The sequence below is a fragment of the Syngnathus leptorhynchus genome, chromosome 5 (genome assembly GCF_054491065.1).
Source record: "Syngnathus leptorhynchus isolate UIUO chromosome 5, UIUO_Slep, whole genome shotgun sequence".
Taxonomy (NCBI): Eukaryota; Metazoa; Chordata; class Actinopteri; order Syngnathiformes; family Syngnathidae; genus Syngnathus; species Syngnathus leptorhynchus.
The window spans coordinates 15,064,788-15,076,770 of record NC_141199.1 but is presented as its reverse complement, the minus strand read 5'-3'; the positions used below and the strand labels follow the sequence as shown (position 1 = coordinate 15,076,770).

The 11,983-nt window shown below is 41.0% G+C and overlaps 2 protein-coding genes across 4 annotated transcripts; one reads left to right on the top strand and one right to left on the bottom strand.

The window, feature by feature from the left end:
* The first annotated feature begins 731 nt into the window (after nucleotides 1-731).
* Nucleotides 732-4,624, top strand: LOC147057200 (intercellular adhesion molecule 1-like). Its single transcript, XM_085912171.1, has 7 exons — nucleotides 732-918; nucleotides 2,781-2,958; nucleotides 3,037-3,112; nucleotides 3,194-3,332; nucleotides 3,444-3,773; nucleotides 3,965-4,195; nucleotides 4,261-4,624. Exons 1-7 carry the CDS (start codon nucleotides 864-866, stop codon nucleotides 4,329-4,331), a joined length of 1,080 nt encoding a protein of 359 aa, XP_085768297.1. The 5' UTR covers nucleotides 732-863; the 3' UTR covers nucleotides 4,332-4,624.
* Nucleotides 1,011-9,447, bottom strand: ubn1 (ubinuclein 1). 3 transcript variants are annotated; one of them, XM_085912169.1, is made up of 15 exons: nucleotides 9,238-9,447; nucleotides 8,959-9,165; nucleotides 8,538-8,645; nucleotides 8,346-8,438; nucleotides 7,720-7,860; nucleotides 7,568-7,659; nucleotides 6,972-7,506; nucleotides 6,810-6,880; nucleotides 6,583-6,706; nucleotides 6,376-6,500; nucleotides 6,173-6,289; nucleotides 5,601-5,744; nucleotides 5,491-5,541; nucleotides 4,885-5,402; nucleotides 1,013-2,131 (listed from the first exon to the last, which is right to left on the bottom strand). In XM_085912169.1, the coding sequence occupies exons 2-14, from the start codon at nucleotides 9,160-9,162 to the stop codon at nucleotides 4,913-4,915; spliced, it is 2,295 nt and encodes a 764-aa protein (XP_085768295.1). In that variant the 5' UTR covers nucleotides 9,163-9,165; nucleotides 9,238-9,447; the 3' UTR covers nucleotides 1,013-2,131; nucleotides 4,885-4,912. The 3 variants fall into 3 exon arrangements, with proteins under 3 accessions (XP_085768294.1, XP_085768295.1, XP_085768293.1); XM_085912168.1 differs by lacking the exon at nucleotides 9,238-9,447 and having other exon boundaries at nucleotides 1,011-2,127; XM_085912167.1 differs by lacking the exons at nucleotides 1,013-2,131; nucleotides 9,238-9,447 and adding an exon at nucleotides 4,583-4,796.
* Between the last annotated feature and the right edge of the window lie 2,536 nt (nucleotides 9,448-11,983).

The following is an 11,983-nucleotide window of genomic DNA, read 5'->3' as shown; positions in this document are numbered from 1 at the left end:
TTCTAATATGAGTCACGTGACTCGCAATGTTAAACTGACAGCAACTTCCGGCTCCACGTCTCCCGGGTCGCGATGATAACGTCACAAGTCTGACACGTGGAATGTTGCACCCGCGGGTTGTTTTGCAAATACTATTCTTTAATACATTTTATTATACATTTAAATAGTACAATTTTTTCTTCAAAATACTTAAAGCCTTGAGAACTATAGAAACGTCATCACAAAGAATTAATCAAACCTGACCCCCTAGCAAGTTAGAAAACATACTCTTCTTTCTTTCTATCGCTTTCTTCTGTTGTATTGCATTTTTGTGCATTTGACAGACATAGTTAACTATTGCGTTGTATATTTTTGTCATATTTTATAACTTGTTTCAATAAAAACAAAAAAACACAAAAAAAATGGGTCAACCTTGGATGGAGAACTAGTGATCATTTTTCATCCATCCATTTTCTGTAGTGCTTGTGCCCACTGGGGTGACGGGCGTGCTGGAGCTTATCCCTGGCAGTAGGCGGGGGACACCCTGAACACTTTTTGGAATTGGAATTTTTCACACACACACGCACACACACTCTGGAGCTCAATGCCTTCTTGCCCAGTGTGCTGCTGCACTCCACACCATTATTCTTGACCCTCCCTTCCTTCCTCCCCCGATATACCAACAAAAAACGCCCATGGTGCCTTTGAGGGGCCACAGCAAAGGAATTGCCTGATCATCAGCTACACACACACACATACGGTCCCATAAAAGCCTGAAGCCCCTCCAAAGTCTCACAGTGAGGTGTTGCCGCCTGGTAAAGTTACATGCTGTATTTCTGCTTCTGCTCGAGATCATCACTGGAGATACAGAAAGTACGTGAAGGATGTGTACCCCAAGTTCACTCAAGGTGACTTTGGTGCTTCACCTGTTTTGCTCAGGTAAGTAATATCCAAAACGGGCGGGGCCAAAATGACGAGATCAAAACTATAGAATGCATTGTGCTACAATACACAAAGACAATAACAACAAAGACTATGGAAGTGACTGGGCAAAAAATTTGAACTGTATATAATTGTAGGACATTAGAAAATGATTGCTCATTTGCCAGTTCAAATAAACCCGGCTAAATATTTACAGCATGACAGTATGAATCACATGGCAAAATCCTTGGAAATTGTTTACAATGTATTTTCAGAACATCTATAAATTTTGGACAGGACATTACATGATTTTCTCTGCTTTACCAAAATTTTAACAAAAATATAAGATACAATGGAAGTAAAACACTTGTAAATTGCTTATGTCATTTAAAAATTTATTGTAAATTATTATAGGATGTTTCGAGGTATTTTGGACTTCAATGAGTTATCAGGAATTACAACCAAATAATGACACAGCATATTTGTATTGTACAGGGGAAAGAAATGCCATGTAATTCAAAAATAATTACAACATATGTTTGTGTGACATTAGAACACTTTTGTAAACAATAATGGTCAAAAAATCTCAATAGTGTAGTTTAATTTGAAAATAAATAGTCTTGTGTACTGGATTTAGCAAAACTGCTCCAAAACATAAGCGAGCCATATTTTTGTTTAGTAGGTGGAACATTATGTTAAAGAATTTAAAAACACAATCATCACTGAAACAACTTGATGGGATGAGACAAACATTTGCTGAAGTGGATGTTGACAGTCCTCAATGCTTGCGGGACAAATTTCTTGTGATGAGTTTGGTTGTCGGACTTTGCTTACCAGGAGTGGTTCAAAATACTTGCGAAGACAAAACTTTCATTGATAGTTACAGATATTAGATTGTAGTTTTGCCAAGAATACATTCAGGATTGATCTCTTTCAATAACATGGGGGCATTCATTTGAATTCATCTGTATTGTGCCAGCCAACACTTTTCAGCACAGCAGCACCTGACAAATTGATATTTTCAAAGTGAAAAAACAAAAACAAAAGAGTCCTTGTATATTTTCTCATATGATTTATGTTCTCCTGAGTCATAGGAAAACTTGAGGAACGCACAAAATCTCATGCACAAGCAGAATCATGCGGGAGGAGAAGGTGCTTTGGGGTCCAGTGGAACAATGGTAGTAGAAAAGAGGAGCCAGTTCTTTGGAGTTGGGCAGGGTGTCCTTCCTTCCTTAGAGGAACACATTGGGCGTATTCAGCCAGCAATAAAACAATGGTACACAATAGATCATCTAAAAACAGTCTGATTTCACGAGATGGCAAAATTCAATTGACCTTTGTCTGCTTTGCGTAATCATGACTCATGTCCATTTGAAATACAAAATGAATGTTTAAACTTAAAAAAGAAATAAATAAAAGTCCGGTGGTGAAATACAAACAGACTGCTTCAGCTCCTTGTGTAAAATGAAGAATACAAGACTGTCAATATTAGCATTAGCTGGTGTGTTCAGTTTCAAATAGATATTGTAAATATTTACAAGTTGTCCATGACCCAACCAAAACTCTGTAGTTAGGAATGACAGGATTAAAAAGTTAGCTAAGAGTCAGATATTTACAGCAAAATACAATTTTAGGTTGAATTTGAAATTGTGGGAACAGTCGAGTCACTCTTTTTTTTTTTTTTTTTAAAAGACATTTTCAAATATTTGCAAAAGTGCTACTTATTGTTAAGTGTGTCAAGTTCACTGCCGTCAAACACCGCTTGTGTCTCAAGTCTACGCTTGCAAGTAAATCACCCAAGCCTGGCAAAATGTACAATTTGGGGCATCACTAAACATCCTAACCACTTTTTTTTTTTTTGGTCTTCCTCCTTTTGACAGCTACCTCATCTCCACTTTCCACACGAACACCTGCTTGCCTTCTCCCCTCCAAAATATCTCCTCCCTTTGCCAAAATGCTTCCATCCCAGCCACCTCCCTCACTCAGCAAAGCTCAGGTGGGTTCAGTGGAAAGAGCCCGATGCCCTCTCACCTTGTCCCCCTCCAGCCTGGTGGTCAGGTAGGACTCGATTCCCAATTCTACACAATACGCAGCTTAATCCGGTAGTGCAAATGATCAATCATTAGAGTCCTTTAGGTTTGAAGATCCAGTCCAAGTCAACTGTTCTGTGCCGATGAAGGGCTTTTCTCTGCTGGGATGGGAGGTCCCATTGGTGAGAGCCATCAGCATTCGTTTTGTGATCTACACAATTTGTAGTTGAACAGCTTTAAGTATCAAAGTGATGGGATTCCAGCTAGCTCCAGAGCCCACCATGAAGAGCTTCCTGGTGTGGAGAGTGGAACACATGACTGAGTGGAGTATTTCCCCAATGTGCTATGCAGTCTCAGACCTGGAAGGACCCTGTCACCTTCATCTCCCAGTGCTTGTTTACAGTAAGTTCTAAACAAATTCAGGAGGTGGGCAAGTGTAGAATGACACCTTGGGGGAGGTCTGGGGTCTAGATTTTGACTGACTCTTCCATCTTTTGCTCCTGCTTTGTGCAGAGCCTCCAGATAGCGTGTCCCTCAGCTTCGTGAACCACACGGGATCATTGTTAGAGCATAGTCACTACACTCTCCGATGCATCGTCCACAATGTCGCCCCTGCCGGGAATCTCCTCGTGACCTTCTACCGAAACCAAACTCAACTGGCGAAACAACATTCAAACGTGACGGAGAAGACACCGGTGACCGAGGTCTTCTCGCTAGACATTGTGGCCAAAAGAGAAGACGATGGCGCAGACTACTGGTGTGAGGCTGAACTACAACTGCACCCAACAGGTCAACAGCAGCGTGTGGCGGTTACGTCGGAAAAAGTGAGAACCACTGTGCTGTGTAAGTAATCATTTTAAAAAAAAAAAAAGTTCAGTCTGAAATAAATGCCTCCAGTGTCGTCGGCTGCTGAGGCCTCAATGTCAATACGCAATTTGAAACGGAGTTTAAAAGGCGAATTATACGATGATCTCGTCTCGGATATCGTTTTGGAGGGATTTCTGCTGCTGAAGCACAAGCTCTCTTCTCCCCAGTTGGCCCGCAACTGCTTTGTCCTGCAAAGCTCCAAGTAAAGATGGGCGAAAGCTTGCACTGCGACGTGCGAGGAAACCCCGAACCCTCGGTCATCTGGCTCAAAGATGGCCGCCTGGTGATCCCGCCCACCCATTCGACGAGAGCACACGCGGGAAAATACACCGTCTTGGCCACGGGACTTTTTGGACAGACAAATGTGACAGTGGAGGTAGAGGTGGTCACTAGCAGAGGTATATTTTGGTTTTGGTACTTTTCAATTGAGCGTCACGTGTTTAAGATATCTTCCCCTTCGTAGGAATCACGAGCACCCGGAGAAGTCACTTCCTGCTGGCTACCCTGCTTGCGCTGATATTGAATTTGCTTTAAACACTTAAAAATAACTGTGATTCAAGTCTGACTGCTGTCGGCACAAACGGGAGGATTATTTGTCAGGGAGTTTTGCTTTCATTTTGTTATTTTTTAGCCTATTCCAATGAATGATTTGTTTCACTCAAGAGAACTACTGAGCAGGTACTTCCTCAATCCCATTTCGTAAGTATTAATAGTTGTCCCCCCCCCCCCCCCCACATGAAAAAAGAACAAGTGCCAATAAATGATTTGTTCTGAACTTTTTTATTGTATATACACTAGCACTCTTATTTCCAGTGAGCCCCCCCCACCCCCACCTCAAGATGGTTTTATCAATTGTTTGAGAGTTACTATAGTTGAATGTTCCGTGAAAACAATGTGAAATCTTTTAGTACTAAAAAAAACAAGCATGTACCAAAAAAGGCTTTCAATTATTTTTGGGTTGTGACTGCAGCTAGTGACCACCACCATGGAAACACTCATCTAGGGGGAATTTATAAAAAAAAAAAAAAAAAAAGAAGTTAAGTGACATCAAATATGAACAATTAAAAGGATAAAAATCTTGACTTACTTTCATCAAGCAGGACATGGGAGAGAGTTCATACAATGACATCTGAGCCTCTCTGTAGATCTGGTCCCAAATCTGTAGGGGTATCCAATAAATCTTGCAATTTTGGCAGGGCCACGTGACACAGGCCTCCTTCGGGAAAGTCGACTGGGCTGCATTGAGGAGGCGGCGGTGGAAGTGGGGAGCTGCCGTTTGCCGCACTCAAGTTCCAGTACTGAAAGGAACTTTTGTATTTGGTGATAGCGGCCGCAAAGAGCTCACTGGGTGTTGCCTGTGAACCCATGTGAACCGGAGCCTGCTCGCAGAGACTCAGGTCATCACTGGGCGTTGGTGACGAGTCCGAATCCAAGACGATCACTTCGATATCTTTAGTCGTCACGCGGGACGCACTTGAAGCTTGTTCGACGACTGAACTTTCCTCATAAGGAAGTTCTTGTTTAAGTGGTAGCGGTCTTGTGTTTTGATCAGACACTGACGGCGCAGTGATTGACAGCTGCTTTTTTTCTGATCTGGATCTCTTTCTGTTCCCATATAAGGGGAAAGTTTCAGAATTAGCAATGAATTTTTTTTTTTTTTTTAACTCCTTGTAAATTAAACAGAATGACTCACGGTAACATTAGCTGGAGGCCCAATATCTTCCTGCTCTCACTCAGTAACACCCTGAAGGAATAAGTATTTTTTTTAAATGCAACAATGATGATGAACGTAAGAAAGCATACCTGGACTGCATCCAGCCTTTGGGCCAGAGAGGTTTGACATCCTTGACCAACAGGGTCTTGAGGTACTCCTCGCGCTGTTGCCTCCCATCACTTTTGTTTTGAAATACTGAAAGTTTTTCTCTCAGGACATGATGCAGAACATCCCTGTGGACACAATGATCACAGTTAATTCAGCTAGGTTTAAAATAGACCGCATATATTATTAAAGAGAGTCTTTGCATGAAGTTTTAGATCTGAAGTTATTCGCATTTATTTAAAAATAATAATAATTTGGTTGGAAACGCTTATGCAGGGTTTTAATGGCTATCATAGGCTTGACAGACCTGGAGGTTGAACAACTTCAGAGTTTTTTATTTTTATTTTTTAAGTTGACGGTTTATTAAAAAAAAAAAAGATTATGATACATTTACAGACTGTACTTGGAATACAAATACTGAACACACAGATTAGATCAAACTATTTTTATGGTAGTGTAGTGACATTTAATAAATATTCACTTGACACATTATTATAATCAAAAATAGTCGTACTTAAAAACAGGTCTCACGTGTGAGCAAATTGCATTTCATCACCTGATCTCCTCGTTCCATTTGAAAAGCTTCTTTGGGCCGCCTCCTCTTTTTGTCCCCTTCTCTTCCAAATTGTTGCCTTGTCCACCTTGCCTGACGTCACTCCCGTCCTCCATTGTCCTGACGACAAACATAACCTTGTGTGTCAGAAGTAAGTGGGGTATTAAAAATAAAAAAAAAGGAGACTTGTCTCAAAACAAACTCACCTCAGGGTTTTGACTTTCTCATATTCTTGACAATGTTGGTTGAAAAGTGTAATCTGCTCGGGCATGGCTCTGGCGATGGCATCCTTCAGCTTCTGCATGGGATCCTCCACGTTTGATAAACCTTCCTTGGTGTCAGCGGGGACAAAATAAACAAAAACAAAGCCTCAGTTAAAAAAATAAAAACTTGAGTTCCATCCAACTACTCACTGCAAGCTTGAGTTTCTTGACACGTTTGAGGAGAGTCTCCTTGCTACAGGGCAGGAAGAACGACAAGTGCGTGTAGACCCGGGAGCGCAACTGGCCGCCGTGCTCGCGACACTTGCGCTCTATACTGAAGATCAACATAGGTAACGAGTCAAAAAAGTACACACTTTGTCACTTCTAGGTTGTTTTGAGAGAGTACTTTTTTTTTGCCATTTGTGCGTGTGACTCACTCCAGCAGCACAGCGTTGATTTCCGGGGTGAAGAACTTGAGTTTGGACTCTCCCTCCGAAGTCTTGGCAGCCTGTCCAAATTGAAAAACGTTCAAGTAAGCATTTGTGGAACAGTACTGAGAACATCCATCATGGTGATTGTGAACCAATGGTGCATTTTACCAGCATCAGTTTCTTGATGCTGTCCTCCAGGGCTGGTGGGAGTCCGTCAGGCAGGGCGATGCACTGATATGAGGATGCGACCTCTGGATGAGGTTTTTGTGGTTGGGTCATCTTTCTGCTTGGAGACAGTGTTGCATCATAGGAAGCTTCAGGTAGGTGGCGATGTTCTGCTCTTTGCTGCTCCGGAAGGGGCGGCTCCATTAAAGGAGTCGCTATCTCGTCTCCGACATCCAACAAACAGTCCAAGTCGATGTCAAATTCCACCGTGCTGGCCGCCTGGAGAAGTGCCTGCTCATCTGCGGATCCGATCAAACTGAGCAACGGGTCGGCCAATCCGGAGCAGACGCCGCCCGTATCGGCTGGGAACTCTGTTGTCACGGGAGTTAGCGGCGTCCTCGCCATACGCTGATGACTTCGCTCCATTTTTTTCCGCTCAAGCTCCTTTTCTCGACGGAACTTCTTCAGCATGCTGGTGACGCTCAGAGTTCCGGAATGCTTTTTCTTCTTTTTCTTCATCAGCTCGTCTGATGCCACGCTGCGAAAGACCAACAGCACGTATCACGCTTGCCCAATTTTAAGGCTTAGAAAAATCTCACCTGGAATTTGCATCCACGCCATTTTTATCTGGTTCAACGTTTCGACGCCTTTTCTTCTTTGGCATTTCTTGTCCATCTTTAAGTTGACGTTTCTGTACGTTAAGAGCGTCTCTTAGCACACGCATACTTTGGTGAAGAGATTGTTGGCCTACCTTGACGGTCGCTGGTGTTATCACTCCTGTGGTCCCATCGTCAGTTTCAGTGTCAGAAATCTGGCGGAAGTGCAAGACGCCAGAGTTGACGTAGAAGCCTCCAAATTTGGTGGTGATGGAGGACGGCACAAACTCGTCATACTGTGGAAAGGACGTAGGTCAAGTTGGGACACAGAGACAGTGTTGCATCACTGTCTGTGGGCATATGATGAAAGCGTGGTCAAATAAAAAAAATAATATAGTAATAATAAAATAAAAATAAATAAAATAAAAATAAATAGTAACGAAACAAGCTATTTTTTTACAAAGCTATAATTTTTTTTTTATAAATGGCACATTTTAATTCCCGAAATACTTGAGCATTAAAAAAAAAAATAATGCTATATATATATATATATATATATATATATATATATATATATATATTTTTTTTTTTTTTTTATTGTATCTGACCAATATGCAAACTATTAGAAACAAACCTGCAGTACAAAGACATTCATACCTTATTGACGGTGCCAATTAATAATAATAATAATAATAATAATAAAGAACTTTTTTTCTTTTTAAAGGCAGACTTAATGATAGTCATCGTTATACTTTTGAGATGTTAGCAAAACATTACTTACAGCTTCTGAGTTGTCAATGAAGGAATCCTCATCGTCGTAACCATAACCGATATCGATCAAGTCCTGAACGCGATCCCGCTTTTTTTTGACCGTCTGCAATGAGGACAAACATTTTTTTTTGCATGTCCACGTCAGCTCAAAAGACTTCTTGGAGGATACGACAATGTCAAAGAGGAGATAACAGCTACTCACATATTTCTTCTCCAAGTTCCTCATAAGTGAAGACATATGCTGCTTCTCGCTCTGGTCCCCCACCTCAAATCTGGACCTAGTCTCGACTTCATCTTTTTCGTTGTGCCACTACAAAAAGGTTATCAGTGTAATAATCGACAACTCTTACAATCTCAACTCACATTAGTTGAAAAGAAAATCCCTTCACAAAATTATAACAGATATCCCCCCCCCCCCCCACACAACAAAAACGGAATAGAATTTACTTAATCCAACTATATTTTAATAATGTGCACAGAAAATTTAATTATTGAATCACATCCAATTCACAAGAATCCCTGTATATAATGATTAATAAAAAAATATCACACAAACTAATTCTTTAAAATAGAAACTCAAAGCTTTACATTTTCACCATCAAATCTTCATTTTAAAAGTTTACCTTGTTATCCAACAGCTGAGTGTAACTAAACTCGGCAAAGCTGCGCTCATCCGGCTCAAACAACGAGACGACGAGGCGAATAACACCCGACCCAGTACCACCGCGTTCTGGCTGCGATTTCGGAGCGAGGACGGCTCCATTCACTGAACACGACTGGACATCTGTGGGCAAAGAGGTGAGCTGCACTCGGCGGGCCTGCGCCATTACCTGTGGAGAAGACACGGAGTGACGAAGGCGGCAGGTGACTGCTCGTTAAATATTCCTCAGGTGTGCAGTTACCTGCACAACATGGCGGGGATCAATTAATTCCTCACATAGCACACAAAAATGGTTAATTAACCAATTAACCAATTAATTAACGAATTAACTTTCGGTAGGCAAATGCCCTCCGTTTTTTTCTTCTTCTTCAAATAGATGTCAGTGGCGAGTCAGAAAGAAAATTGGACAGCATTACAAAGCAACACATCACGACACATCATGGCAGCACCCCACAATTATCAAGAAGATGACACGTAAAGTGATACGATTGGACGCCTTTTGTAATTGCTGTGACCTACCCAGGACATCATGCGTGAGGTCACGGTTGCATCGTTACCAAGTTGCCTCAAACAAACTGTGGAAGGATTTGGAACATTCATTGAACGATTTATTTTTTATAGCATTTATCATTAAAGTGGCTGGTTACCTGGATCCTGCACTACACTCTTCTAACACAGTGGGGCAGTAGAGACAAATGAATAGAAGGACAATAGGTTCACTTTTCTACACGATATCCTCATACAGAGTTGAACAATAAAAAAAAAACTAAGAATATGGAGCGGAGTAGTTTTACAATAGTTACTGCAAATAAACATAGTTGAAAATATAAGTTAAATAAGCAAAAAGAAATGATGAAACTTATGGATGGATGGATGGATGCTGGAAAAAAGTTGCCTATGCAATATTACCTGTATTTGTCTTCATGACACTTGTAACCCACTTGCAGGAGAAGATTTGGTTTTCGGCGTGCAAATCAACCTGTGCTTGTTGATTTTAAATGGGAGTGATGAGCAGAATGTTTCCTTAATCGGGAATTAAAAACGTGCCCGATCTCACCAGGTGTTGGCGTAACTGCTTCACATATGTTCATTTGACATAAACAATTAAATTTAATCACATTGGCTTTTCCATGTTTTGTCAATTGAGTCATTGGGCACGTCATCCATTCAAACATCTCAAATCGATGCCTGCCTTTTCCCCATTAGATTTTTTTTTTCCAAATTAGCATTTTTAAGCATGTTAAAACCAAATTTGCTGAGAACTCCTCTGTTAAAACTGATATGTATGATTGAGTTATTTGGTTTGATCATGTTTTTTTTTAAAAACTATGCTTGTTTTCAATTTAGCAATTTTAATGTTAAAAAATAACCCAACATAGCTGGTGGGTTGAAAATAATATTTCCAATGTTTAACCCATATTGGATTTCAAAAATAAAATAAAAATTGTATCCCATTTTGGGTTATTATTTAAAGCCAGCAGTTTTAAGGGGTGTATTACCCAAGCCAATAATGGTCTTTAAAAAAATACTACAATCAACAAGTATTTAAATCAACATAGAATCAAATAAATATAACTTGAAGAATCTCAAAGGGATCACTGTAATCTAAAAAAAAAAATGTTTTTACAAATAAAGGCCACTCCCTCTAATTGATGCCAGTCCTCATCTGCAGTTAAATAAATAAATGCCCCAGGCCACTATTTCCGGAAATGGGGTATTTATCTAATTTCCCAACGTATTAAAGAGCTCAGCATAAGCACTGCTTCCCTCCACGGTAGTCCGATGCAGTCAGCCTGCACTGAATTGACTTTGACAATTACAATAACGGGATAATTGCAATCTGTCACCATATATTCCGTGTTAGCATATCACAAAATAACCAATTCTGAGCATGATTGGCTCCACACATGTTCACCATTTGCATAACACACACACGCACACACACGTTCTCCACCAGCCCCTTTTTTTTTTGTAATTATACATGAATTTCACGGTGCAAGGCTTTTAATGCAAATAATATGGATCCCCTTTCTTTCGCCTCCACCTCCTCATCTGACCAAAATACGTGAGTGTGTGTGTATATGTATGTGTGTGTGTGTGAGGGGGATCAGATTGCAGCCAATTTTGGTTTGTCAAATCCCCCTCCCTCTCCTCCCCTTTCCTTCTTCAACGTGTTAATGGGATGGAAGTTATTTGAGCTGATGACATGGGTTGGAACAGCGGCTCTGCATTAAGACAATAAACACTCAGGAGACAATGAACCAAAACACACCCGCTCTGGCTAAAGATGGACAGGACAGATGGACTCACTCGGGGGGGGGGGGAGGCCTTACTCTTTTTGTGTGCGTGCATAGCGGTCTGCTCGGTGACACGGGTCCCTCCGGTGCAGGTTTAGGATGGTGAAATTGGAGGACAATGCTGGGATGGAGGAAGCGGGAAGGGGGTGGGGGCGGTCATTCAATCTGAACAGAGAGGCGTCGTCCCAGAGGTGCATAATTCACTCATTCATTAACTCAAGCAAACAGGAGCCAATATTAATTAAGTCCTTCTTCTGCACTGAGGCTTTTGTTGTCAAATGGCCTCTCGGAAGAGAAGGAGTTAAATCAAAGCGGAGGACAGAGTGGGTACTGTTTTCGGCTAATAGGGACGCCCATCATCATCAATGGACGGAAATGTTCTGTTCGAGGATTCCCCCCCCCCCACTAAAGATCAAGCTTGCTTTCTGTTTACATCAGGATCATACTTTGGTTTGAAGAGATGATGTACTGCAGGGGTTCTTAGACTTTTTCCACACCCAGTAGTTAATAATTTTGCATTTAGATGAGTTTTTTTTTTTTACAGCTTTCAGTATTTCAGTAAAAAAATGCATGGGCTATTTGTACATGCAGTGTCAGATGAAACAAAATACAAGGTCACAATAATTTTTGTAGTGTAATAAAGTAACGTTCCCAAATGATTGTTTGACTTGAAAACAATGGATGTTTTTG